The sequence below is a fragment of the Rhinatrema bivittatum genome, chromosome 4 (assembly GCF_901001135.1).
Source record: "Rhinatrema bivittatum chromosome 4, aRhiBiv1.1, whole genome shotgun sequence".
In the NCBI taxonomy this organism is placed as follows: Eukaryota; Metazoa; Chordata; class Amphibia; order Gymnophiona; family Rhinatrematidae; genus Rhinatrema; species Rhinatrema bivittatum.
In genome coordinates this window covers 193,592,785-193,618,885 of record NC_042618.1, presented here as the reverse complement: position 1 = coordinate 193,618,885, position 26,101 = coordinate 193,592,785, and the positions used below count along the sequence as shown (strand labels likewise).

General features: G+C 43.5%; 1 protein-coding gene across 3 annotated transcripts in view; it reads left to right on the top strand.

Moving 5' to 3' along the window:
* The window catches only part of POC1A (POC1 centriolar protein A), a 163,425-nt gene that overhangs the window by 92,849 nt on the left and 44,475 nt on the right, over nucleotides 1-26,101 (top strand). For all 3 annotated transcript variants that reach the window (XM_029599472.1, XM_029599471.1, XM_029599469.1), the window contains one exon: nucleotides 15,188-15,256. In XM_029599472.1, coding sequence (XP_029455332.1) covers nucleotides 15,188-15,256 — 69 coding nt within the window. The remainder of the gene's footprint in view (nucleotides 1-15,187; nucleotides 15,257-26,101) is intronic.

Sequence of the window (26,101 nt, the reverse complement as noted above, 5' to 3'; positions counted from 1 at the left end):
CCCCAGGAGATTTACTCTATTTCATCTGTTCCTATCATGCTGAGAAGTCTACCGGGGGGGGGGGGGGAGTAGTTTAACTTTCTACTGGAATCAGCAGTGAATTGTTTGGTTGGAGTTGATAAATACAGCCTAGTGGCTTTTTCTTATGCCTGCAACCCCAGGGTCTACCTCCTTATGTTCTTCACTCCTTCAGACTTCCAGTCAGAATGGTGGGGGTGGGGTGAGACAAGTTAAGGGTGTTCATGGTATATTTTAGGGCATACCTGCAGGGATTGGTAAACCACCTGTTTTTCACCAAGTTCTGGCCAGTACTGCCTTTAGCATTTCATGTTTTACTGTGTTGCCCAAAATGCCTCTCTCCTCACCTGAATTATTCTGTGGACAGAATGGATAGGCCTTCCCTGTTCAGGGTAGAGTGTGGGTGAGCTTCAGGCCTAGCTTAACTCCCTACTTGAGGGTTTTGGGCTAGCGATCTTGTTTCAGGGGTTGCCTTTCATCCCCTGACTCTCTTGACATCTGTTCTAGATGGTCAGATCTGTCTGGCAGGTAAAATTTGCCACAGACCTGGCCATTGTTGCCGTTGCTTTCTTCCAAGTGTTGCTTGGGTTTTTCTGCCCATTGTGCCCATCAGCCAATCATTTGCATGCTTCTGCAAATTCATTCTGTCCTTCAGATGCTAGTAGCCCATAACTTCTTTCTAGAGGGCTTTCTGGCCCCAGTTGGTTTTTCAGTTGTCTTGCAACACTGAAGGAAACTGTGTGGTCTTCATCCAAGAATTCGTTTCTTGGTTGATTCTCTAGGCCTTTTCCTGTATCCAGGAAGATCTAGATCTACTTGTTGTCAAGGTTCGCTGACCCAAAACCTTGACACTAATAATCCCTTGAGGCAAAGTATGCTTCTTGCTGGACTTTGCATCATGCCCCTACCTTCAGCCTCTCTACTTTGCATCGGGTATTTGTGTGTCAGTCTGTTCTTTGCTTTTCTTTTATAGAACCAAACTCTTTTCCTGCTTAGACCCATTTTTGGATTGGCTTCCTCAGAAGCAAATGGGAGAAAAGTGGTGCTTTCAGCACTTTGAAGTTCTCCCCTTGACCCTGTGGGGGCAGCCTATAGCTTAAGAATCGCCTATGTGTGAGGATAGCAGGATGTTGGTCCTCCCAAAACCCACCCACCTCCCCTGGAAGTTGGTTTTGCCATGTATTATTTATACCATGGACTGAGGGACTCTTGCCTAGGGAGCTGGATAACTACAGCTACACATGCTCAGCAGGGCATGTTTGAAAGCTCTAGAATCTTTGAGATCAAAGTTACAGGTCAGGCTCCATCCGATGATGACTCCCACGTGTGAGGACTGACATCCTGCTGTCTTCTGAGAATACCTGTTGCAGGTAAGCAACTCTGCTTTATCTGGTTTGATGATGAATCACTATATTACTAGTTTAATTTTATGTAGCACCAGAAGGCTAAGGGCTTTTAGAAATTAGGTTGCAAACAAAATTGTCCTGGTCTAAACAAATCTGGTAGAAATGTTCTGTCTAAATAAGCATGGAGGAACAGGTTCAATTCTTCTCTGCGAAAGTGTTAATGTGTGGCCCAGAGCCACCTCTTACAGAATAACACTTAAGAACTATGTACCTGGCAGGTTGAGAGAGAAGACTTGGCACTTGGGCTCTCACGAGTGGCCTCTGGATTAGGATGTAGCAAACACAATTTCCTTGAATGGGGGCATATCCAAGATGGATCTAATTGGCAGATTCCTGAACAAGAAGTTACCAGACTTCTATTCCAGGAGGAGATCAAAAGGAAGAATGGGTCAGACACCTTTTACCTTTATTAAGGAATGAGTTCTCTATATATGTATCTTCTGGCGGCCAAAAAACTTTAACACAGAAACATGATGGTAGAAAAAGACTTTCCAAGCTTATCTTAGCTTTCCTAGATATTGAAGACAGGCATCAATCTGGAAAAGCTAAGAGAAGCTGGGAAAGCAGTCAGAGCTTGGAATAGATCAGGGAAAAATGATCCTCATAGCTTCCTTTTGACCGAGAAACATTGTTTCCACATTTTCAGGCGATGCCTCTGAGAAAACCAGTTGTGAGGGAGAATATCACCAACTTTTATGATGCAGGAACGGAGCATTGCTCCACTCATCATCCAGTCTCTGACCTTCACAGCCTGAATATTAAACGAGGTATTGACTACTTCAATAGAATCCACCAGAAGATCGTATATTTTTAAATGGAGGTGGTTTGATATCTGATGTGAAGGCAAAGACAAAACAGTTCTCTTGCCCCACTAAAAGCTGTTTGAATTCTTTCTGTATGTTTTAGAGTCTGGCCTAAAAACAAACTCTGCTGGGGTTCACCTTAGTGCAATTGGTGCTTATCACTAATATCTAGAAGGATACCCCATTTCTGTACATGTCTGATTCGTTTGGGGCTTGTTCTAGCTGAAGCCTCCTTATGGAGTCATGAGACATCCAATATGGTTCTTTCTCAACTTAATGAAAGCCTTTTTTAAGCTTCTTGACTCTTATGAATTCAGATATCTGATCTAGAAAGTCACAGTTTTGGTGATAGACATCTTCCGCCTGTAAAGTCATTGAACTTTGGCCCTTGTGACTTGTTTATCTTTAATAGAGTAGTGCTCCATATGCATCCTAAGGTGGTCGAACTTCCAACCTTAAGTAAATCATCCTGCCCATATTTTTCCCCTAGTCCGTGGCCTAAAAGTAAAAGTACTTGATGTTTTATTTGACCCCAATATGTGTGTAACTCTGGTGATGAGCACACCATTTCTTTATTTATTTTTATAGTGCATGTATTAAATCATCCAAGCAATGTATAAAGTGACACTTGGAATTATATAAACAAAATTCAAAAAGGAGAAAAAGGCCTAAGGAAAAGACCTAAATGCAAGCCTAATAGCCCACAATTAGGGAAAACAAGAAGAAAAAATGTTCTAATACAAAGGTCACTCAGTTATTAACTACAGAAAAAAACAATGGAGAGAAACTCCCTTCATAAGACACAAACATTCCCAAACTGCTATAAAGGAGTGGAACTAGCTATGGTTCCCTTGGATTTCCTCTGAAGAAATTGCTTAAAATGCTCTGTTCTACTCCCCTCCCCCCCCCCCTCCCGAACAAAAATCTCTTGATACCTGGAATTTGATCAGGCATTTGGAAAGGAATTTAAGAAAAAAGCTGAACTCCAATAGAATAGGATATCACATTGGCAGAAACAGCTTATGTTTCCTTTGCATATGCTTAGAAACATTTATTTATTTATTTATTTTTAATTTTTATATACCGATGTTCCTGTAAAGAATACATATTGCACCGGTTTACAAGGAACTGAACAGACGCCTCCAGGGCGGAAATACATTAAAACAGTCGCCTCAAGGCAGAAACATGAGGAAATATGGAGACTTCAGAACCCAGAAACAATTTCTATGTTGAAAAAATGTTTTAAACAGTAAATCTCCGTCCATATGAAAAGCAAGGTACCAAAAGTATAGTGGAAATATTCTCAGCTTCCATAGAAGTTTGCAACAATTGAGACACAAGCTTTCTAAATTTAACTGTACCTCTGACTGTACTGAAACTGTTTTTTTCTAAAAACGTCTTCAAAGGCAAATAGTACATTTTTTTGAAACTGCGGCACAGCTTCAACAGAGCATTCCAAAATATCTTCCAAATACTTGCAGAGATCATAGCATTCCTAGGAAACTTCAAAATTCTCAAGATTGTTTCCTCTCTCGATTCTTCATTTTAAAGACCACATTTTCTTTTAATAAGGCAACATTGACTTTGGAAATATCTGCAACCTGATGCTCAATGGATTCCATTTTCCCAGCATAGTCCAATAACGAATTATATATCAACTCATCAAAACACTTATAGACCTAATTTTCCAGCGCTTGTATAGTGCATCCATATGGAATCAAGACCAGATCACTTGGTCTCCTCACCTTAGGCGGACCTTGTAGTGATTCTTCTTATAGCTGATGCTCCTGTTCTGCCTAAGCCCCTTGCACAACCATACCAAGGTGCTATAGACTGTTCGATCCAAAATGATGGTACTCTAATGTGGAAGAGTGCTGGTTGACCCAGAGAAAGGCCTTCCTGAGTACAAACTCTGCCTGTGGAAGAGCACTGGTGGAGGTGATGTCCCAGGGCTTTCCTCCATCATCTGCTTCATATTGTATAAGTAATGATGCTCCCTGAGTCTCCAATTCCTGCAGAGCAAATCTCACCACTGCCAAGAAATAGCCTGAAGTTGCCCCTCCCGAGCTACAAATCTGTCAGTCTGCTCCGGAGCAGAGAGCGGTGAGGACGTCAATGGAAAAATACTGGTTCGTTCTTTCTTTCTTCCTAACCAGTTCAGGATGGAACAGATAGACTCATCAAGTACCATCTTGTTCAAAACAAACTATTTATAACTGGGTAACTCCTGTTATACTCAGGCAGGCCCCACCTTAAAAGCAAATGTTAGGGCAATGGTGACATCAATCACCCATCCAGGGTTTACTTCCATTGAGATTTCTAATGCTCTGACATGGAGTTCAGTCAACACATTAACATCTCACAACTAGGCAAGGCCTCCTAGCAGAATAGTAGGTTTAGACTGTATGTTCTTCCTAGTCGTTTTTTGTTTTGTTTTTTTAGGGGTAGAGCTTAATTCTATCCCTCCTATGGCCCATTTTTATAGTTTGTCTTCTCTGTTTTAAAAAGAAATCGATAGAAACATTTTTCCCCAACAAAAATACTTTCCACCCTTCACAATTCTTGCTTTCCTCCATTTTTTAGCTACTTGTCTTTGGAGAAAATAAAGTTGCTAACCTATAACAGGAATGCTCTGAAGACAGCTGTTCCGTAGTGAGACAAAACTGCCTACTTCCCTTTAAGGAGGAGTTCTGTCCTCCTTTCAAAATTAAATAATAGATCTGAGGAGAGCTGTGGAGCAAGAGTCTGCAAATGAGTAGAGAAAGGCAAAGACATTTCTTAATAGAGCTCTGGAGGATTTTGTCCTTTTTGATACAGAGTGCAGTCATTTCAGCCATCATAAAGTATAATTTATATTATATTAGTTTTTGTTTTAATGTTTACTTGTTGTAAGTCTCCTAGATCTGTAGAGACTAGGCATCATATAAATTCTGGAAATAAAAAAAAAACAAAACATGTAGGTTGTGCAATTGTCAGGGAATAAATGCGCTCACTCTCAGGCCGATACAGGCCAGTGGAGCGCACTGTGAACCCGCGATTGGACGCGCATTTTGGACGCGCTAGCTTTACCCCTTATTCAGTAAGGGGTAAAGTTAGCAAGTAGCACATTTAAGACTAATCAGAGAAAATTCTTTTTCACTCAACACACAATAAAGCTCTGGAATTTGTTGCCAGAGGATGTGGTTAGTGCAGTTAGTGTAGCTGGGTTCAAAAAAAGAGAAGAAGTCCTTTAATGGCTATTAATCAATTTTACTTAGGGAATAGCCACTGCTATTAATTGCATCAGTAGCATGGGATCTTCTTAGTGTTTGGGTAATTGCCAGGTTCTTGTGGCCTGGTTTTTGGCCTCTGTTGGAAACAGGATACCGGGCTTGATGGACCCTTGGTCTGACCCAGCATGGCAATTTCTTATGTTCTTAAGGGGTAATAGCGTGTCCAAAACGAGTGTCCAACCACCTCCGAACCTAATAGCGCCCGCAACATGCAAACACCTATTAGATATTCCCGCACAATACAGTAAGTAAAATGTGCAGCCAAGCCGCACATTTTACTTTAAGAAATTAGCGCCTACCCAAAGGTAGATGTTAATTTCTGCCGGCGCCAGGGAAGTGCACAGGAAAGCAGTTTTTCTGTGCATCCTCTGACTTAATATCATGGCGATATTAAGTCAGAGGCCCCAAAAGTTAAATAAATAAATAAATGAATTAATTAATTAATTAATTTTAAATCGGCTCGCTGGTTGAAAACCGGACGCTCAGTTTTGCCGGCGTCCAGTTTCCAAAACCGTGGCTGTCAGCAGGCTCGAGAACTGATGCCAGCAAAATTGAGCGTCGGCTGTCAAACCCGCTGACAGCCGCCGCTCCTGTCCGAAAAGAGGCGCTAGGGATGCACTAGTGTCCCTAGCGCCTCTTTTTACTGCCGGCCCTAATTTTAATAAATTAAAATACTGTATCGCGCGCATAGGAGAGTGGCCTGTGCGCGCGCCAGGAGAGCGGGCGATCTTCCGCGATTTTACTGTATCGTCCCGTATGTGCTTTACCGACCTCCATATTCCCTACCAAAAATCTTTGGCAAGTGCATTTCATTGCTGGAGCGTAAGCTTCAAGCACACCCTGCCTATCTGGTCTTGAAAGTGTACTACAACATCTTTGTTACTCCAATGAAAATTATCTGTGGATATAGATTGGTGTCAAATTGTGAGTTTTTCTTTCTCATATCTAGATTTTTGTCATTACATCTTTTGCTCTTAACTTTAATCTAGTTGTCATTAATCTACAGTAAATGGAAGAAGCAAGATGGTGCCAATCCAGGCAAGGACACTCCTGACTGGAGCTTTACTTTTTTTTTTTTTTTTACCTTTTCCCTTGAGGCACATCTAGCTACTCTTTTATGGATAAAGGAAAGGGGCGAAACTGACCAGCTCTGAAGATATCTCACTGGTGGAGCCTTAAGCTTTGATAAAGTTATATCGGCATCAGGTGTAGGGATGAGTCTGGCTGCAAGCCAAGACACGGATCTCCATTGATTATGGAGGTTTTACTCGACCCTTACTACTTACCATTGTCATAAACCATATGCATTGCATGAGAACAGAGTAGAGTTATTTAGCAGTATTGATCAAAGCTTGGCTGCTCTGGGTAAAAGTGAAGTCTGGGTTCCTTGAGCCTTCAGGGCAGGAGGGATCCTTACCTGTGAGTCCCTTCAGTTTCAATGTAATTGTCTTTGGTAAAGAAGTGGTGAATAAATCAAGAGTTGGAGCTGCTGTTAGGACACAGGAATGAAGGAGTATTCTGGAAATACCACAGAAAGCAACACTGAAAGAGGTATGGAAAGCCATTTGAAAAATTATTTCCTTCAAAGAGGATTATTTAGAGTCCTTTTTTTTTTTTTTTTAATCCAAAGCAATTAGTTGCATTCCTTAAGGATAAAATTGCAGCTCAAGATGTTCTGCCATCCTAAAGAAGGAAAGTAGTTATCCTGAAGGGTAAAGGCTGTAGGAGCAACAGAACACATCTTTGTTTCTAGGGAAATTTTTGAGGTAAGGGATGCCTACGGGACTCCAGGAAGCAGTATTTGTGTCTATTCTGTACTGGATTGTAATTCTGGAAGAAGTACATTTTGTCAGCTCACCCAACTTTGCAGTAGGAAACTTTCATTTGATTTGATCAGTGCTTTGGCATGAGAAGTGTTTTATTTTTCTGGACTGTTATCCTGGAGCTTCCCTCTTGTTCTGAAAAACCACTAGGGCTGTGCGGAGTTGTTTCCTGAGTGAGATCCACACCAGGAAGACTAAAGAACATTTTTGTAAGACACTGAGACTTTAAGAAGAGCCAGGTATAAATTAATAAAAATAAAATACACAAAGATATTTGTTAAAAACCCAACAACATAGTAAAAGATCAACTTGCCTTTTAAGATGGTTGACTTTTTCTTTTCTCTTCATGCTAAGGAGAGGCCTGTGTTTATGCAAGTAACAGATTTGCCAAATGAAGACCAGCTAGAAATATCCATGGCTTTATAGTACTAGATCGACAGGCTGTCATAAAAACACCGTATCACCAGAATTATGATATCATTGTTATATGTTAGATAATGCTGATGGTTTAGATACTTTTCTGTGGTGGTACAGGAATGCATTTTTTCACTTGTTCAGAACTAAGCTGAATAGTCTTTTATATAACTGATTTGCTGTTACTGTATTCACTGTTTATTTTTCTTAGGATTTTATAGATCCAGGGTTGTTAAACTATATAGAAATGTGGGTTGTTTTTCACTTTACAAACAAGAACAATCTTAAAAGAACAAAAGAATATAACATTTATATCATGAAAACTATATCAGACAAAAAAAATTACAAAATTCTCATGAGCCTTCAGTCCAAGGGAAAGGGGGGAGAGAGGACAGGAAAAGGAAACAGGAGAAAAAAAAAGAAAAAAGTAGTAGAAAGGTTCTCTAAGTATTTACTCTTATTAAGACCATTATGAAACAGTTGGAGCGTTATATTTGCTCCTAGATCAAAAAAAGTTAACTGATTAGGGGAGAAGAATTGATATTAAATCCAGCATACGTCACAATACATTTACACAGGTATCTAAACCAAAAGGAAGCCCCAAGAGCTAAAGTTTCTTGCACATTGCAAGGATTAACCTTCCTCTATCTTGTGTAGATTTAGTAACATCTGGATAGATCCAAATTCTCTTCCCATAAAACAAAGCCTGTGCTTTACAGAAACAAATTTTTGGCATATTGAAATCTTGTTCAAATAAAGAAGTAGCCAGCAAGTGTCCCTCTCTTCTCCCTCTTATGCCATACTTTCTGACAATGCCAAAATGTCCAGTACTCTTAATTGATTAGGGGAGACTAAAGAACAACCTGTTTGAGCTTGAAATCTATTCCCAGCTGGCAAAAAGAAAACTCAGTGGAGGGCAATGCCTATCGAACAGACTACACACCTCAATGAAGTACTTGTTAAGTAGGTCCCTAACAGTGCCTCTTGGAATTTTAGGAAAATTTAGAAATTGGAAATTAAGATGTCTAGAATAGTTCTCCAATTGTTCAGTTTTCCTGTGGACTAAGTTCTTTTCTTGAATCCGATTCAAATTAGTTTGCAAACTTTCCTGGATTTTGTTTCCATTGGCTTCCATTTTTCTTTCTAGCTCCTGGGATACGTCAGATGGAATTCTACACAGCTCATAAACAATCTTACAGGCCGATTCAGTAAAAGTCGTGGGCGAGCAAAATTGAGTGTCCGGTTTTCAAGCCGCATACTGATTTTTAATTTTTTTTTTTTTTACTTTGGGACCTCCGACTTAATATTGCTATTAAGCAATATCATTGCTATGATATTAAGTCGGAGGGTGCACAGAAAAGCAGTTTTTACTGCTTTTCTGTGCACTTTCCCAGTGCCGGCAGAAATTAACGCCTACCTCTGGGTAGGCGCTAATTTCTGAAAGTAAAATGTACGGCTTGGCTGCACATTTTACTTAGTAAATTGTGCGGGAATAACTAATAGGGCCATCAACATGCATTTGCATGTTGCGGGTGCTATTAGTTTGGGGGGGGGGGGGGGGGGTTGGACGCGTGTTTTTGACCCCTTACTGAATAAGGGGTAAAGCTAGTGCGTCCAAAAGCGGGTTAACAGTGTGCTCTGCCGGAGAGCACTGTACTGTATTGGCCCATTAATTAGAAATCCAGTATCAGAAGCACTATTGGAAATTGTAATGTAAACACGAAGAGATACTAACCATATGTTGTCTAAGGTCACTTCTCAGAGTCTGGCCAGTAGGGGAGAGTAAGTGGCTTACTAGGAGCTGGGAAGTCATCCTATTGATGTTCACATCAATCTTCTCTACTAACTGGTTACCAGCAGGTAGCCTGCATCCCCAGCCGCAATTGATTATTTCTGCAGCATCTCAGTCCAGGCTTCAGCCTCTCCCACAGGAACTTCTGACACATCATCTTCGTGAGTCAATTCCAGCACAGACAGCTCAGGTGCCAGAAGTTGCTTGAGAGGTTGATATTGAGGGGGACTTAATGAAACATCAAAGCCCAGCAGGTCTGGCTCTCCCTCTGGACCAATACTAAAAAATGAACTGAATATTGTATGGCATACAAATGTCAAAATAAATATATCGAGCCTTACATGTAGGAAACTTAATCATTCAAGTGCCTTTGAGACCTCATATATAAAATGGGTGGATAATTTTTGGATTCACTTATGTCAAATATATTATAAAACAGATGTCTTTGGTTTCTTTAATGATTCTATAGCTATATAAGCACATTGTTCAAAAATCTGTATGAGACCCATGATTATAATATCCAAATAGGTGTTTGATCATTCCTGATGGTTGTCTGTTTGACAAACCATATATATTCCTAGTGAATTGTTACTGAAAATTCACTAGATTATAATATAAATGATAGTTACTTATTTTCGGGCCGATACAGTAAGGTGCAGTAGAAAGAGGTGCGTTAGTGCCGGGCGCACCCGCGTTTGCCGCACGCACAGTCTGGATCACATACCGCTCGATACTGTATTTAAATGGCATGCAAATGCAAGCCGCGTCCAACGCGTGTCCATGAAGCGCAATCCATTTTACTGTATAGACGCTATACAGCGCCTATACAGTATCCTGGGTGCGCTGGTACCTGTCATTTCAAATGACATTTGAAATGACAGGTACCAAGAAGTGGATACAGGAGAAGGGATAACTGACCCCCTAACTTCCCCCAAACTTTCCGCTAGCCCCCGCTCACTTGCCCTGACCGCGTCCATGGGTGCCGATCTCCTGCGCTGACATCTCCGGAGCAGCCCCAGTCCTCTCTTCCCTCCTCCCGGGGACAGCCGGCGGCGAGAGCGGCTTCAGCAGCCCGGGGCGGATCGGGCGCTCCCTATGGCTCCCTATTCTCTAAAAGGTAATGAATGCATGCTGTGACCTCGGACGTCGCACGCCATGACCTGAGCGCCCGGCTGGATGTCAGAGGTCACCGCGTGCACTCATTACCTTTTAGAGAATAGGGAGCCATGGGGAGCACCCGATCCGCCCCGGGCTGCTGAAGCCGCTCTCGCTGCCGGCTGTCCTCGGGAGGAGGGGAGAGAGGACTGGGGCTGCTCCGGAGCTGTCAACGCGGGAGATGGACGCGGCCAGGGCAGGTGAGCGGGGGCTGGCGGAAAGTTTGCCCGATTCACTTCGGTCTTGTCCTGGGGAGTGAGGGGGTCAAGCAGTGAAGCGGGGCTGGCTGGGGCTGCTCCGTGGCCCGTGAAATTTCGTCTCGGCTTGCCTGACTCTCCACACTAACGCAGGGGTAGGGGTAGGCAGTAAATTAGCAGGTTAAACGCGCGGCAAAACTGCAGGTTTAAAAAGCGATAATCGGGGCGCGTGTTACTGTATGGGAGGGAATAGCTAATCTGATCGTTTACATCTCATATACATGCCGCGGGCGGAAAGGGTTACCCATTCATTTAAAGAGGCGGTAAGGATGGGTTAAAAGGGATAGTGAATTGCAGGTTAGACTAGCGCAGCCAAATTGTGAGTAGAAAGCGGGTTAGAAGCAGGGTAACCGCGGCCGCACTTTACTGTATTGGCCTGTTTGTGAGGTAAGAGCATTAATGTGAAACTAAAATATTGTAATTAGAATTAATTTAGGGTAACTATAAACTTCTTGCTCTGTGGTTTTGTGAACCTAATGATCTCTTAAAGAATAAACAGTTGTTTATGTTGTATCAAGGGCAGTGGGAGTCAAACCTTACAGCCTTAGGTGTTCAAGACCAGGTGGATCTAGTGGCAGGGATACAGGGACTCTGAAACACATGAATCCCCTGGTAAATATCAAACAAAGTAATTGTTAGGGAGAACCTCACCCGCTCCCCTTCAAATGACTCCCTATTGAACTAGCATTAAATGTGGCCCTAATAAGCTGTTGTATATAAGGAAGATCAGCCTGCCACACCTTTATTGGTCCAACAGCTTACTCTGCATCTGTCCAACGGAAGCACTATCGGTCTGCTATCCTATTACATGATCATGTCTCTGCATTCCTGACTCCTGGTTCTTGCTCCAATCCTAGCCTGCTTCCTGCCTCAATCTTGGCATTTTAGCTACACTCCTGCTTTTCCTGTTCGCCACCTGGGAAGTCCTGGTGGTTGCCTGCACCCAAGGGAACAGCGACTGCTTCAGGCGAAGACATCTGCTTCAGAACACCTGACCTAGCAATTGTATCCAGTTCCAGCAGAGTGGTCCATGACATGTCATTGGATGGTGGTGACACAGGCTCCCAGAGAATTCTGGAAAAACCTTGAAGCTTTTCTGGGTATATGTAGGATTTCCCATTTTACACACAACCTTGCAGAGCCCCCTCAGTATATTTTTGTCTCCATCGGTAATGGATGTGTTCTCTGTTGTGGTTTGCCTGATAGAGATAATTTTTCCTTTGCTTAGGTCTACTTAGCTGGCTAATTCTTCTTCTGTCCTATTAGTTTCTTCTTGGATCATCTTTTGCAGTACTTCCTAAGTTTTTTTTTATCTCCCCCAAGCCCTTTCCCTTGGCTTGGCTCATCCTCTTCCAACAAATGATTCCTCAAATGGCTGAAAAGATGTCAGACTTCAAGTGTTGCCCACTCTGTAATTTCAGGATGTCCATTACAGACCATCACTAAATTTGCATCCACTGTCTAGGGCTAGAGCACATTGTCCCATTGTGGTATCTGTTTATAGACTGTCAAGCTCTGGCGGTTTAGATTAATGGATGTCTTGTCGGTCAGGTTAGTCAGATGCATCTCCACCAGCACCAGAGGTATTGGCATTGAGGGACCCATGACAGACATCAACTGCTGACAATGCTTCAATACCAAGGAAGCCTCGTTCATCCTCATTGATGATATTGAGTCACAGGCCCAGTAGCAAGAAAACCTTTCCATTTGTGATGAAAGCAAGGGTCTGCATGTTGAAAAGTAGCCTAAGGATTCATAACAGTCAAGCTGTAAACTACATAATGAACATGACAGGTTTTGGGGAGTTGTAATCTATAATAGTCAGGACACAGACCAGTCTGGAAAGGATAGGGATTGACATGCAATTGACCTGTGAGTGGAGCAGAGGGTACTACAAAGAAGAAAAGGAAAGGCAGAAAGGAAGTGATATGGTAGATAAAAGCTTGATGGATAATATGATTCAAGGGAACAGGAGCAAAAGATGCAAGTGTGGATAATTTGAGTGTGGCTTCAGCTAGAAGAAAATCAATACATATATATATATTTATATATAATGTATATACTGTACATTTTTCTCTCTATATGCCTCTCTCAGTTCCTTCAAGTCTGCCATGCTACCTTCAAGAAACTGGACTTGTTCTCTGAGAGCAAAGAGCTCTTTATACTGGGTACATACACAGAAATACAGAAAAGTGATGGCAGGAAAAAAACATATGGGCTATTTTAGTCTGACCATTCATATTAGCTTTTCAGCTCTACCATTCCTACCGCTCCTTCAGAGATTCCTTGTGCTTATCCCATGCTTTCTTGAATTCATATAATGTCCTTGTCTCCAGCACCTCCTCTGTGTGCTTCTACCACCCTCCCTGTAAAAAAAATAAAAATAAAAAATTTCCTTATACTACTCCTTTCTACCTCCTTTCACCTTCATCACATGATCCCTTGTTCAGAGCTTCCTTTCCATCGAGCAGGGTCCTCCTACTGTGCACTGATACCTTGGAGGTATTTAAATGTCTATCATATCTTTCTTATTCCACTTTTTACTCCTTGGGTAATTCTGTGCACAAAAATGCAAAATTCTGCATACTTTATATTGGTCAGAATAACACAATTTGCATCAGTCCTTGAGTAATTAATTTAAAATGTAATACAGAAAAGTTATTTCTTAGATGTAGTCTTAAGTGTTTTGAGCAGAATTTCCCTAGAAGTACTGTAAGAGTGGCCCACCCACTCTCCTTATTCCCCTGACCAGACTCCTTTCACTCTGCCTTCTCAGGCTCTCCTCTATCTCTCCTCTCCCCCTTGAGGCTCAACCCCTTCTACTTTATCTCCACCTCCCAGCCTTCCACTTCTAGAATTTGACCCCCCCCCCCTTTCCTACAGCCCCTCACACAGGCTCCTTCTGTCTCTCTCATACACACACCTGCACACAGGCTTCCTATCTCACTCCACAGACATGCTCCCTCATTCTCACACACACACGTGCAGACGCAATCCCTCTTTCACACACATCTCACTTCCTTGCACAGTCTCTCTCTCTCTCTCTCTCTCTCTCTCTTGGGCTCAAAGGCTGCCTTGTGCTCTTATTCTGGGCCTCTCCATCTTCAGCTGTGGGTGGGATAGGCTCTCTTCTGTGTTTTTTTTGACAGTAGGCAGGATGGGCTCTGCCTGCTAAGCCTCTCTCTGAATTTTTGGCCACAAGTATTGCTCCTATTGGCAGAACACAAACCATACAATTCAAACTATTCTATTCTATATCTTTGGTTTTATATTTTTGATCTGTTGTAACATGATTTGCTCGCTCCTGTTGGAAAAGCATGAAATAAATGACTACACCTGAAGTTTCATCTGTTGTAGTTGGTATTGTACTCCGTGATGCTTTCTGGGAGAATGTTTTCATTTACTTCTGTCATAACAAAATTTGCATTTGTTAAATCAATAGAAATATGCTTATTGGACAAGGCAGATAATATAGGAATTCTTAATGTCCCTTTACATTTATTCTGGAGGAAGTCTCGTTTAATATCTTAAAAAAAAAATAATATAATGCTGCCAATCCTAGGCCGGATTGGCAGCATTATTGCATATTACAATGCAGATGATATGTATTTAATTCCTGAGCCAGGACTATGCTCCCTGGGTTGTCTGGGCTGCATAGGTAGTGTTTATGGCCTTTGGGTGGGAAGACATTCCAGTCTTGGCATAGTAGTGACATCTAATTGCAGGGTTTCAGAAGGAACACTGGTGCATGGTCCCAAACCAAGGACTGTCACTGCAGTGACTGAGGTAAGTGACTTGTGAAAGGATATAAAATAGGAGACTTACTCTTGAGTAGTTAGAAATAGAAGTTTATGGTGCTGTAGCATCCATGTCTGATTGAGCTGGAAGCCCAAAGGCTCAGGAAGGAAACTGCTGGCCAAATTATTTAAAATTATCATTTCTTTGCTGGCTTTAATTTGATTACATTTTATTTTTCACAAATAACTTGAGTAATGTTTGCTGTTAACTTACTGGTCTCATAGATATGTTTTTTGTTTGGTTTTTTTTAAACCTGCTGAGGTCTGTGGATCAGTATGCTATAAAATTTATAAATAAATTCCTCTGTACTTCATGCATAATACAAATAACAGCATTTGACTTGTGAGGAAGGTAGTCCCATGTTTGGTTGAAGATACTCTTCAAGGCTCTGTACAAAGAACAATATTTGTAAATCTTCATAAATGCTCCTGTTTTCATCTTTATTGCAGGGTCCAGCTACTTGTGTTGTCTTTTCTAGAGCTGGGGATTTCTTTGCTTCTGGAGGCTCTGATGAGCAGGTAAATTTATTCAATAGCATATTAAAATATGTTTGTCTGAGAGAATCTCCTGTTTCTCAAGCCTGAGCTGGGAGCTGACTATTTTTCTATCCTGACTATGCAAAATAGTAATTGGTGGATAATTGGAGTTGGTGTTCAAATTTTTCCCTATAAGCACAGTCAGTTTATCATCCATTATATTCTACTGATGAATGGGCATGCAATGTCATACAGCTGTTTCTCTGACAAATAGGCATAAATTAACCATTACACACAAGGTGACATCATCAGACAGCAATGACAAAGATACTGTCATTGTCTCCAGGATCTCCACTGAGCTGTCAGAACTCAATAAAGACTTTACTGAGCATGTGTGAAAATTCCCATGCACATGCTATCTCATGAGCTCCTCCGTTTTTCTTCATCTGAGCCTACTGCATGGACGTAGCCCAGAACATTTCATCTTTTTGGGGCCCAGTGTCTCTATCTGCCTCATTGCTTTCTACTTTCCTGCCACTGCCTCGGCAGCCCCTCAAAGAGAACTTTTAAGTTCTTAACAAAAAAAAAAAAAAACAACCCCCTGAAAATCCATAAAAAGTTGTTGAAGAAAGTAGAGTAGCCCAAGGCCAAGAAACTTGGTAAATGGGTTCAAGACTTGCATCTGTGGATGATTGATGTCCATCACTTATACATACTCAGGGCTCCTGTCACTGCTTGGGCACAGACCATGACTACTCAAACTGCTACTTCTCTGCAATAGCTTCCAGCTTTGGGATTAAGTCCTTACCATGTAGTGATGGATTCTCCTTAGTGTTCCGCCATGTTCAGGAGATGAGGACTCCACAGGAATCCTATGTGATCCCTACCAGAATTGCCAATTGCCACACCACTCTATGGGTTATGGTCACTCTTATACCTCCTAGGAAGAACCCAAAGGTGTTGGATGCATTTTGGAAGAATGTCTTCTAATTCTGTGCTGAGTAGCTCGATTCCAGCTCACCAGTTCCATACAGTTCAGTATTTCTACAAATACAGCCAAAAGCTTGAACCCTTGATGGAATCATGAAACCCAGACTTTTGTCAAGCAGTGGAAGAATGTAAGAAACACCTTATTGATTTCATATATTAAGCTTTTGATACTGCAGCCAGATTTTTGGCTGCTTTCATAGGGGCCCAAAGGCTCACTTCATGGGTGAGTGGCCTTCAAAAGGATGTACATGATCAATCCACGTGGATGTACCCTATACAGGGGACAGTTTGTTTAGTGACTGATTTCAAGCGATGGTGGATCTGATTAAGGGGCATCAATCCATATTACAGTCGTCGTCAGCTATGATGGGAAACCAGCCGGCTCCTGCCTGATGCCAGTATTTTTCTTACAGGTGCCCATTTTTCCAAAGATACCCATTATGCTCATTTAGTATCAAGCTGCGCCTCTTCAGCAGCATCAGCTGTCTGTCTGTTTTAATTTATTTGTTTTATATTTCATTTTAATTTAAGGAATATATTATTTTACTTTATTTTATGATCTTATTTGAATATCTTTTTCTTTTTTTTTTAATGTGTAATGCATTATTTTATCTGATTTCATGATTTTATTTTGAACATTTTGTTTTTTTATGAATGTTTGTTTTTTATTATGAATGTTCATTTGTTCATCGCCTAGACCTTTTAAGTGTTAGGCGATTCATAAATTTTAATAAATGTAAAGGAGGTATGCAGAGGGAAGGAAAGGTGTCAGCTCATGTCTCAGCAGCAGACACCACCTAAGCTTGGGCACCAGTTCTTGATGACAGACACCTGTAGCCTCTGGTGAGAAGGATTCAGTCCTTTCTCTTGGAATGACTCTGGACCACAAAGGACCAGTGACTCTTAAAAATTATAGAATATGGCTACTGCTTACTCTTCTCTCAGCTTCATCTGACCAGTGGATTTCAGTCTTCAACTCAGGCTGTTTTCAATTTGCCCAGCTTTAGCTGGATGTGGAGTCACTCCTCAGCAGAAGACAGTCTAACTTGTCCCTTCTCAGGATTATATTGCTGGTATTTCCTAACCCCAAGAAGGAGGGTTGGGGTGGAGGGAGGATTGAGGCCTATAATGGACTTGTGGAGACATCAAATTGCTGGTTGGGAGAGATTCAAAGCAAACTCCTCCCCCCCCCCCCAAGATGATTTTCCCTTTCATTCAACTTAGGGATTTAATGTGTGCTTTGTATTTATGCACACATTCCTATTCATCCAGCCTATCAGATGGATCCTCAGGTTCCTGGTGAAGGATGTGCACCTCCAGTATAATATGCTTCTTTTTGGCCTCTCATTGGTTATAAGGGTGTTCACAAAATGTCTTGCCGTAATGGTGGCACAGTTTCGCCATCAGAGTCTCCTTATTACCATATCTGGACAATTGGTTGGTGACTAAGCCATCTCTGCCAGAATTTCTGGAGTCCCTCAAAATCATTACAGCTTCTCCAGTTCCTGGGCTTCCTGGTCAATTTTGCCAAGTCAAACATATTTCTGGATCAAAGAATTCAGTTCATAAGAACCTGAATAAACTCACATCAAGAAAGTATTTCTTCTTGTGGAGAGAGATGCTTTACTGATGGGCCTAGTAGGGCCTTCCTTCAACAGATTGAGCATCAAGGATGGTCTTGAACACATGGCAACTATGGTACACATGGTTCCACTGACTATGCACATTCAGGATGTTCGTTGGGGACTTCAGAGCCAATAGGAACAGCTGTATCATCCATTATTCCAATTTTCTGTAACTTCTGGGTTGAGAGCACCCTTTTTAGTGCTGGATGAACCAGAAGTTTTAAAAGTGGGTCTCTCTACAAGCTCCATTGCCTCAAGCGGCTGTCTACCAACTCCTCCACCAGGGGATGGGAGGGGCACACACTTTGCAACTTGGACCAAGGATTGTGGTCCTTAGTGAAGTAATCTGCAAATCAATCATCTGAATGTTTGTCATTCGCTAGGTATTGAGGGCTTTCTCTCCTCTCAGGAAAGAGAATCTTAATCCAGACGGACAACTAAGCAGCCATGTTGTATATAAACATGAAGGGAGGTACTGGCTCTTATGTTGTCTGCCTGCAGGCCATTCAGTTCTGATCATGGGCAAGATATTACAATGCCTATTACCAAGCAAACCTACCTTCAGAGAATCCAAAATATGTTGGTGGACTGCCTCAGAAGAGTATTACAAACCACACAAGAGGTCCTTGGATCCAAGGAATCATGGTTGAACTATTCAATCACTGGGGAAAGCTATTGATTGACCTGTTCACCTCAGAAGTCAACAGGAAGCTTGAAATTTTCTCAGAGGACAAGCAGGATGGCAGTCCTCACACAGTCCAGATCTTTGATCTTAAAGATTCTAGCATTTTCAGACATGCCCTACTGAGCATGTACAGCATGTGAGGATGATCCTACCGAGCTGGATCATCCTCACAGCTGATGCGAGCCTCTGGGGGTGGGGAACTCACTGTCAGGAACTGACAACTCAGGGGCGATGGACCGAGGAAGAGGTGAACTGAAACATAAACCGCCTGGAAGCGCGGGCAGTCAGATTAGCATGCCTGCAGTTCAGCCACAGGTTCCAGGGGCAAGCAATCTGCGTGATGTCAGACAACAAAACGGTGGCCTAGATCAACCGTCAGGGAGGAACCAAGAACTACCAGGTGTGTCTGGAAATAGACCCCCTTATGGAATGGGCAGAGTTAAACCTACAAGGGATCTCTGCTTCCCACATCGCTGGAAAAGACATCAGAGCAGACTTTCTCAGCAGGGAAAGCCTGGACCCGGGGGAATGGATGCTGTCGACCAGAGCCTTCCAGCTGGGGCCTTCTATCCTTTGACCTACTGGCTATATCTCACAATGCGAAGGTTCCCCGGTTCTTCAGTCGCAGGCGAGATCAGCGCTCCCAAGGGTTCGACGGCCTTGTCCAGACCTGGCCAGAGGAGGACTTACTACCCCCATGGCCTCTACTGGGCAAGATCATCCTCAAGATTGAATACCACAGAGGTTTAGTCCTTCTGGTGGCCCCGGACTGGCCCTTGCACCTGTGGTATGCAGACATGCAGAGGCTTCTCGTGGAGAGTCCCCTTTGTCTGCCCCTGCACAGGGATCTTCTCCAACAAGGCCCAATTCTTCACAAAGATCCAGCTCTATTCTCTTAAGGTCTGGCCCTTGAGAAGGCTCGCCTAATGAAGCGCAGATATTCAGCAGAAGTAATTTCCACATTGCTCCGCTCATGGAAGTTTTCAACATCCCTGACATCCATATGGATCTGGAGAATATTTGAGGCCTGTTGTGGGGAGCGCGTGGTACCCCCACAAACAGCTAAGGTCATCATGATCCTAGAATTTTTACAGAATTGTCTGAAGAAAGGACTGTCTCAAGTCCCTGAAGGTCCAGGTGGCAGCACTCTCCTGCTTCAGAGCCGAGGTGGGCGGAACCAGTCTGGCAGCACATCCGGACTTGCCTGTTTCCAAAAAGGGGTTAAACATCTACAAGAACCCTTAAAGTTGCCGGTCCCCCTATGGAACCTCAATCTGGTATTGGGCTTTCTGGCAAGGCCTTCCTTCAGACCATTGTGCAGTCTGTCACTACGCCTATCAACACTAATGAATGTATTCTTGATGGCGATATGCTCAGCTCATCGCATCTTTGAGCTATAGGTGCTGTCCTGTCGGGAACCATTCCTTCGATTTACTCCAGGAACAGTACAGCTTCACACCATTCCCTCTTTCTTACCAAAGGTAGTCTCGGGGTTTCACCTGAACCAATCCGTCCCTGGATAGACATAAGGACACTGAAGACTACCATCTTCTTCGTTATCTAAACATCAGTAGACTTTTAGTACGGTACCTGGAACATTCGGATCCAGTGCACAAGACAGATTGCTTGTTTGTTCTTCCAAGGGAGGAAGAAACAGGGTGAAGCGGCTTTGTGAGCTACCATAGCCCGCTGGATCAAGGAAGTAATCAGGTCGGCTTACATAGAGGCAGGGAAGCCTTTACCTCTACAGGTCAAAGCTCATTCTACCAGGGCCCAGGCAATATCCGCCTACTACTGTCATCCGCCAAGATCTGTCGAGCAGCGATGTGGTCCTCCTTACACACCTTCTCCAGATTCTACCACATGGACGTTCAGGCCCGGGAGGACACGGCCTTTTCCAGGGCGGTGCTAACAGGACCGCGGGCTGCCTCCCGCCTTGTTCGGGAGCAGCTTTTGTACATCCCATTGGTCCTGAGTCCATCTGGCTACACTACACACTAGGAAATGGAGAAATTACTTACCTGATAATTTTGTTTTCCTTAGTGTAGGCGGATGGACTCAACATCCCGCCCATGGCTGCCCAGGAGAGGTGCCAAGGAATCGCCCATGAGTTGGACCTCAATTCTATGTGATTACGGGTAAGCCGTTGCCCTACCCATAGTTCAGGGCATCTATAGTACTGGGATTCAGCGCTTATGTTGGTTGAGTACAGTTGCGGTCTCCTGTTTTTCATCAAGCTTTTTAACCAAGTCGTATCCAAATTCTGATCAAATTCTATTTATTTATTTATTTATTTAATTTCTTTTACTATACCGATGCTCAAGACTAGGTCTTATCGTACCGGTTTACAATGTAACTGAGGGGAAACCAATTAACATCAAGGTAGAAAGTAAAGTTACATTAAACAGGGAGCGTAAAACCTGGGCAATGGAAGACAGTACAGAATTTAAACTAAGAAACAATTAGAGAGAGATAAATATATAATCAACAAAAACTATAAGATACGTAAACATAGATTTATCCTAGGCAGTTATTAGCATGGTATGTCCAGTGGGAGAAGGAAAGGGTGAGGTTGGGTGGGGGGGAAGGGGAGAGGGAAAAGAGGGGGGGTAGGGATTAAGGAGGGGTGGGAGAATGAGAGTCAGTGATGGTTGAGGAGATCCTTCAGCGGTAGGCTTCTGCGAACAGCCAGGTTTTCAATTTCTTTCTGAATGTTGAATGGCATTGTTCTTGGCGTAAGTCTTGGGGAAGTGAATTCCAATGTAGTGGACCTGCTGTTGAAAGAGCACGCTTGTGAATAGAGTTGTGGACAGATGATTTGTTGGGGGGGGCCTTGAGCGAACCTTTGTAGGCAGTTCTGATCGGTCTTGCGGAAGTATGTAATTCGAGTGGGAAGGTGAGTTGGAGAGTGGATTGCTGGTAGACGGATTTGTGGATGATGGTGAGAGCCTTGAAAAGTATTCTATATTGGATGGGCAGCCAGTATTCTATATTGATATGGGCAGCCATATCATTGGTGTGATATGGTCCTTGCGACGAGTGTTTGTAAGGATCCTAGCCGCTGCGTTTTGCAGCATCTGAAGAGGTTTGGTGGACGAAGCGGGGAGAGACCAAGTAATAGAGCGTTACAATAGTCGATCTTTGAAAACAGTATGGCTTGAAGCACCGAACGGAATCCTTGAAGTGTAAGAGCGGTCTAAGTTGCTTCAGGACCTGTAGCTTGAAGAAGCATTCTTTGGTTGTGGCGTTAATGAATTTTTTGAAATTCATTCTAGAGTCAAGGGTGGCCCCAAGATCTCTGACCTGGTTTGCTAATGGGATGCTAGCATTATTTGCGAGGGGGTTGTGTCACTAGGGGAGATAACCAGTAGTTCCGTTTTGGAAGTATTTAGGACCAGGTTGAGACTAGAGAGCAGAAGGTTGATGGCTTGTAAGCAGTTGTTCCAGAAATTTAGAGTAGAGATGGGGTCCGCGATGGGGATTATGATTTGAACATCGTCCGCGTATATAAAGTGGGTGAGATTGAGACTATTGAGTAGCTGGCATAAAGGGAGTAGATATATATTGAACAGGGTAGGGGAAAGTGACGAACCCTGAGGTACGCCTTGGTTTGATGGAATGGAGTGAGATTCTTTGTCATTTATTTTGACTTTGTAGTGTCTGTTCAGAAAGGATGTGAACCAGAGCAGTGCAGAGCCGGATATGCCTATTTTCCATTAAACGGTTTTAAGAGGATAGTGTGGTTTTACCGTGTCGAACGCAGCAGAGATGTCGAGAAGGGCTAGCAGGTAAGATTGTCCCTTGTCAAGGCCCATCAGGATGTTGTCCGTTAGAGAAAGAAGGAGGGATTCTGTGTTTAGGCATTTCCTGAATCCGAATTGAGAGGGGTAGAGAATATTGTGGGAGTCAAGGTAGTCTGTGAGTCGGATGTTGACAAGCTTTTCCATTAGCTTGGCTATAAAAGGTAGGTTTGCAATGGGGCGGAAGTTTGCAGGGTTGGCTGGGTCCAGGTTGGGTTTTTTAAGTAAGGGTTTAAGTGAAGCAATTTTTAAGGAGTCCGGGACCGATCCTTGATTGAGGGAGCAATTTATGATGTCTGCCAGCGGTTTAGCAATGGTGTTAGGGATGGTGAGAAGTAGTTTGGTTGGTATTTGGTCCAATGGATGAGTGGAAGGTTTCATTTTCTTGATTATTGATTCAATTTCCAGGGAGGATGTCTGTTCAAGAATTTCTAGTGACGGTCTGTAGATAGTTGGTGGAGGGTTATTGGTTGCGAGGCTTAATGGTTGCGAAGGGTTTGGGGAAGTGTTAGTTGATGCCAGGGGGGCAAGTAGGTTTTTGATTTTGTTATCAAAAAAGATAGCCAACTCTGTGGATTTGTTCTGGGCTTCTTCTTCTGGGATGGTGAGGAGCAAAGGTGTGGTAAGGGCAGCTACATATGAGAACAGAGTTTTTGGGTCATATAAGAAGCCGTGTATTTTTTTGGCGTAGAAATCTCGTTTGGTGCGGGTAATGGATGTCCTATAGTAGCTCATTGCAGTTTTGTACGAAGCAAGTGAGGAAGGGGAGGAATCTTTCCGCCAGCGTTGTTCTTTGTGTTGTAGATCCTGTTTGAGTTTCCTTAGTTCGGTTGAGAACCAGGGTTTCTTGTTCGTGCGGGCTGGGTTGATAACTTTTGTTGTTACAGGGCAAATTCTGTTAGCTACTGAGTGTGTAATAGTTTGCCAGGAGTTCATAGCGGTATCCGCATCTGAGAAGTCCAGTTTAATTAGTTCTTCGGCCAGGCTGTTGTTGAGAGTGTCCATGGGACAGGGTTTCCTGAACTGGATCGAGGATTTAGTAACAATAGGGGTCAATTTTTGTTTTATAGATAATTTTGTAGTTATCATCGAGTGATCTGACCAGGGGATGGGGGTGCAGGAAGGAGGGGTGATGGGCGAGATGGTTTCGTTAGTGAATATTAGGTCAAGCGTGTGGCCTGCCTTGTGTGTGGGATTGTTTATAATTTGTTTGAATCCCATAGCCTGGAGAGAAGAGAGAAGGGCTTCGCAATTAGATGATAGGGTAGGGGAGTCAACATGGATGTTGAAATCTCCTAAAATAATAGCCGGTGAGTTAGTGTTGATGTGTTTGGCTATGGTTTCGATGAGTGGAGAAGGGTCGGATTCTAGGAGCCCCGGGGGGGCGTAAATAAGGCAGACTTGAAGCTGGGAGGATTTGAATAGTCCGATTTCTAATTTGGTCGTCGATTTGAAGGCTTGCTGGGACAGTCTCAGTTCTTTTTTTGCTATTAACATTATTCCACCCCCTCTTTTTTTAGGTCTGGGGATAGAGAAAATGTCATATTGTTGTGTTGGCAATTGGTTAATTATGGCGGTGTCTGTGTTTTTTAGCCATGTTTCGGTAATGGCACAGATGTCCGGTTGGGTGTCCAGGAGGTGGTCGTTCAGCAAATGAGATTTTTTTGAGAGCGACTGCGAGTTGAAAAGGGTTAAGGTGATTAGAGATAATCCTAGGAATTGTATTAGAGGGGAGATCATGATTGGAATCAGGGATCTCTTTGATCGTAGATTGAGCACGGGGGTATTCGCTCTGTGGGAGAGTAGGTGAGGGATGATCTGAATGGGGAAAGTTTGTAGCATGCTGTCTTTTAAGAAGAAATTGCTGGTGGAGAAGATTGTTGGATGACTACTGGGTGTTGGAGTGGCTTGATGAGTGCTGGTTGCTGGAGTGACTGGACGAGTGCTGGTTGCTGGAGTGACTGGACGAGTGCTGGTTGCTGGAGTGACTGGACGAGTGCTGGTTGCTGGAGTGACTGGACGAATGCTGGATGCTGGAGAGACTGGAAGAGTGCTGGTTGCTGGAGTGACTGGACGAATGCTGGATGCTGGAGTGACTGGACGAGTGCTGGATGCTGGAGTGACTGGACGAGTGCTGGATGCTGGAGTGACTGGACGAGTGCTGGATGCTGGAGTGACTGGACGAGTGCTGGATGCTGGAGTGACTGGACGAGTGCTGGATGCTGGAGTGACTGGACGAATGCTGGATGCTGGAGTGACTGGACGAATGCTGGATGCTGGAGTGACTAGAAGATTGCTAGAAGAATGCTGGATGCTGGAGTGAGTGGAAGCATACTGGATGCTGGAGTGGATGCTTGATTGACTGTACGAATGCTGGAGTATTGTTGAGTGTGGGAGTGGGTGGACGACTGCTAGGGGAGAGCTAAGGTGGATCGCTTGGGAGAAAGAACGGTTGGAGTAATAGAGGGAGGTAGCGAGTGTATCGTCTGGTACCGTGTGCTGGAGCGCACGAAGGAGCGCACAAAGGGGCAGGCCCCTTTGTTGCGCTCCTTAGGCGCGCGACGCCTCGAGCCGTTTCAGCCCTTTAAAGGGCTCTGGGGAGGCGTCAGGGCTTCCGGGGAGGGCTTACCGGTGGCTGCTTCCTTCTGCCATCGGTTTTGACGCCGCTGGGTTTTTTTAATTTTTTTAAATTTTGTGTTGCCTCGAGGCCTCGCGAGAGGCTTGTCTCCGGTCCACCTCCCCTGGCCCCGATAGGCCAACGCCGACCGCGTGGGGAGGGCCGACCGAGCCGAGGGGAAGAGCGGCGAAGCAGCAGGTAAAAAATTCTTCAACAAAATATGTCCACAGTGGCTTTTTGAAGAGAATACTGAATGGCTGAGGTCACTGCAGGGGTATATCTAGGGTGACGTCAGCTTTGAAACCTGACTCAGTCTCCATCTGCTAGCAGGGAAACACATAATCCCATTAGTCCTGAGTCCATCTGTCTACACTAAGGAAAACAAAATTATCAGGTAAGTAATTTATCCATTGTTGTACCCTAGTTGGGATAACCTTAGAAGGGCATAACAAGCTCATATACTGTCTTGGCCATTGTGATGTCAGTTGCCAGTCTATAAGGTCTACCTGCTTAGACGATATTAGCAAAGCTACAAAGCAGATCTCTGTCCATTCATTCTTCAATCAATCGATATTGCTTCCTGTCTGGATTCTAGATTAGACATTCTGTTCTATATGATATTTTTGTGGAGTACATACCAACTCCCATCCTCCTGTGATACTTTACAATGGCTTCCTGGGTTGTCGTCTTTTATATCTTTTCTATGTTCTTATGGTTGCTGGAGGGGAATACAAAAGAGAAAAGAGGCACTCTCTCCTATAAACATGTTTTTTCGCTACTGGCAATGTTCATGTTTTCACTTTTTGTTTGGTGACAACCCTTAGCTAGGTAGTCCCATTGGTGTCCCTCTTTGTGGCTCATCAGAGAAAAGGAAATTTTAAGGGGTTGAGAGGGGAAGGACTGCCTACCATTTCTCTTGCCGGGGTAAGAGGAGCCTCAGTGCCCCGAAGTTTTCCTTGTACCACGTGACTTTTCTGACGGAGGGCGGACCCGGAAGCAGCCCTATAACATCGAGCTGTTAGCGGCGTGCAGCCGACGTCGGTGCACCGCCAAAGCCGCACGCGGCTTTCGGGCTTTGCCGGGCTTCGCAGGGAGATGCAGGGAACTTTGCATTAATCCTATTTTACAGCAGCCCACCTTCAAAGACCCCACGTGAGGAAACAGGAGAGA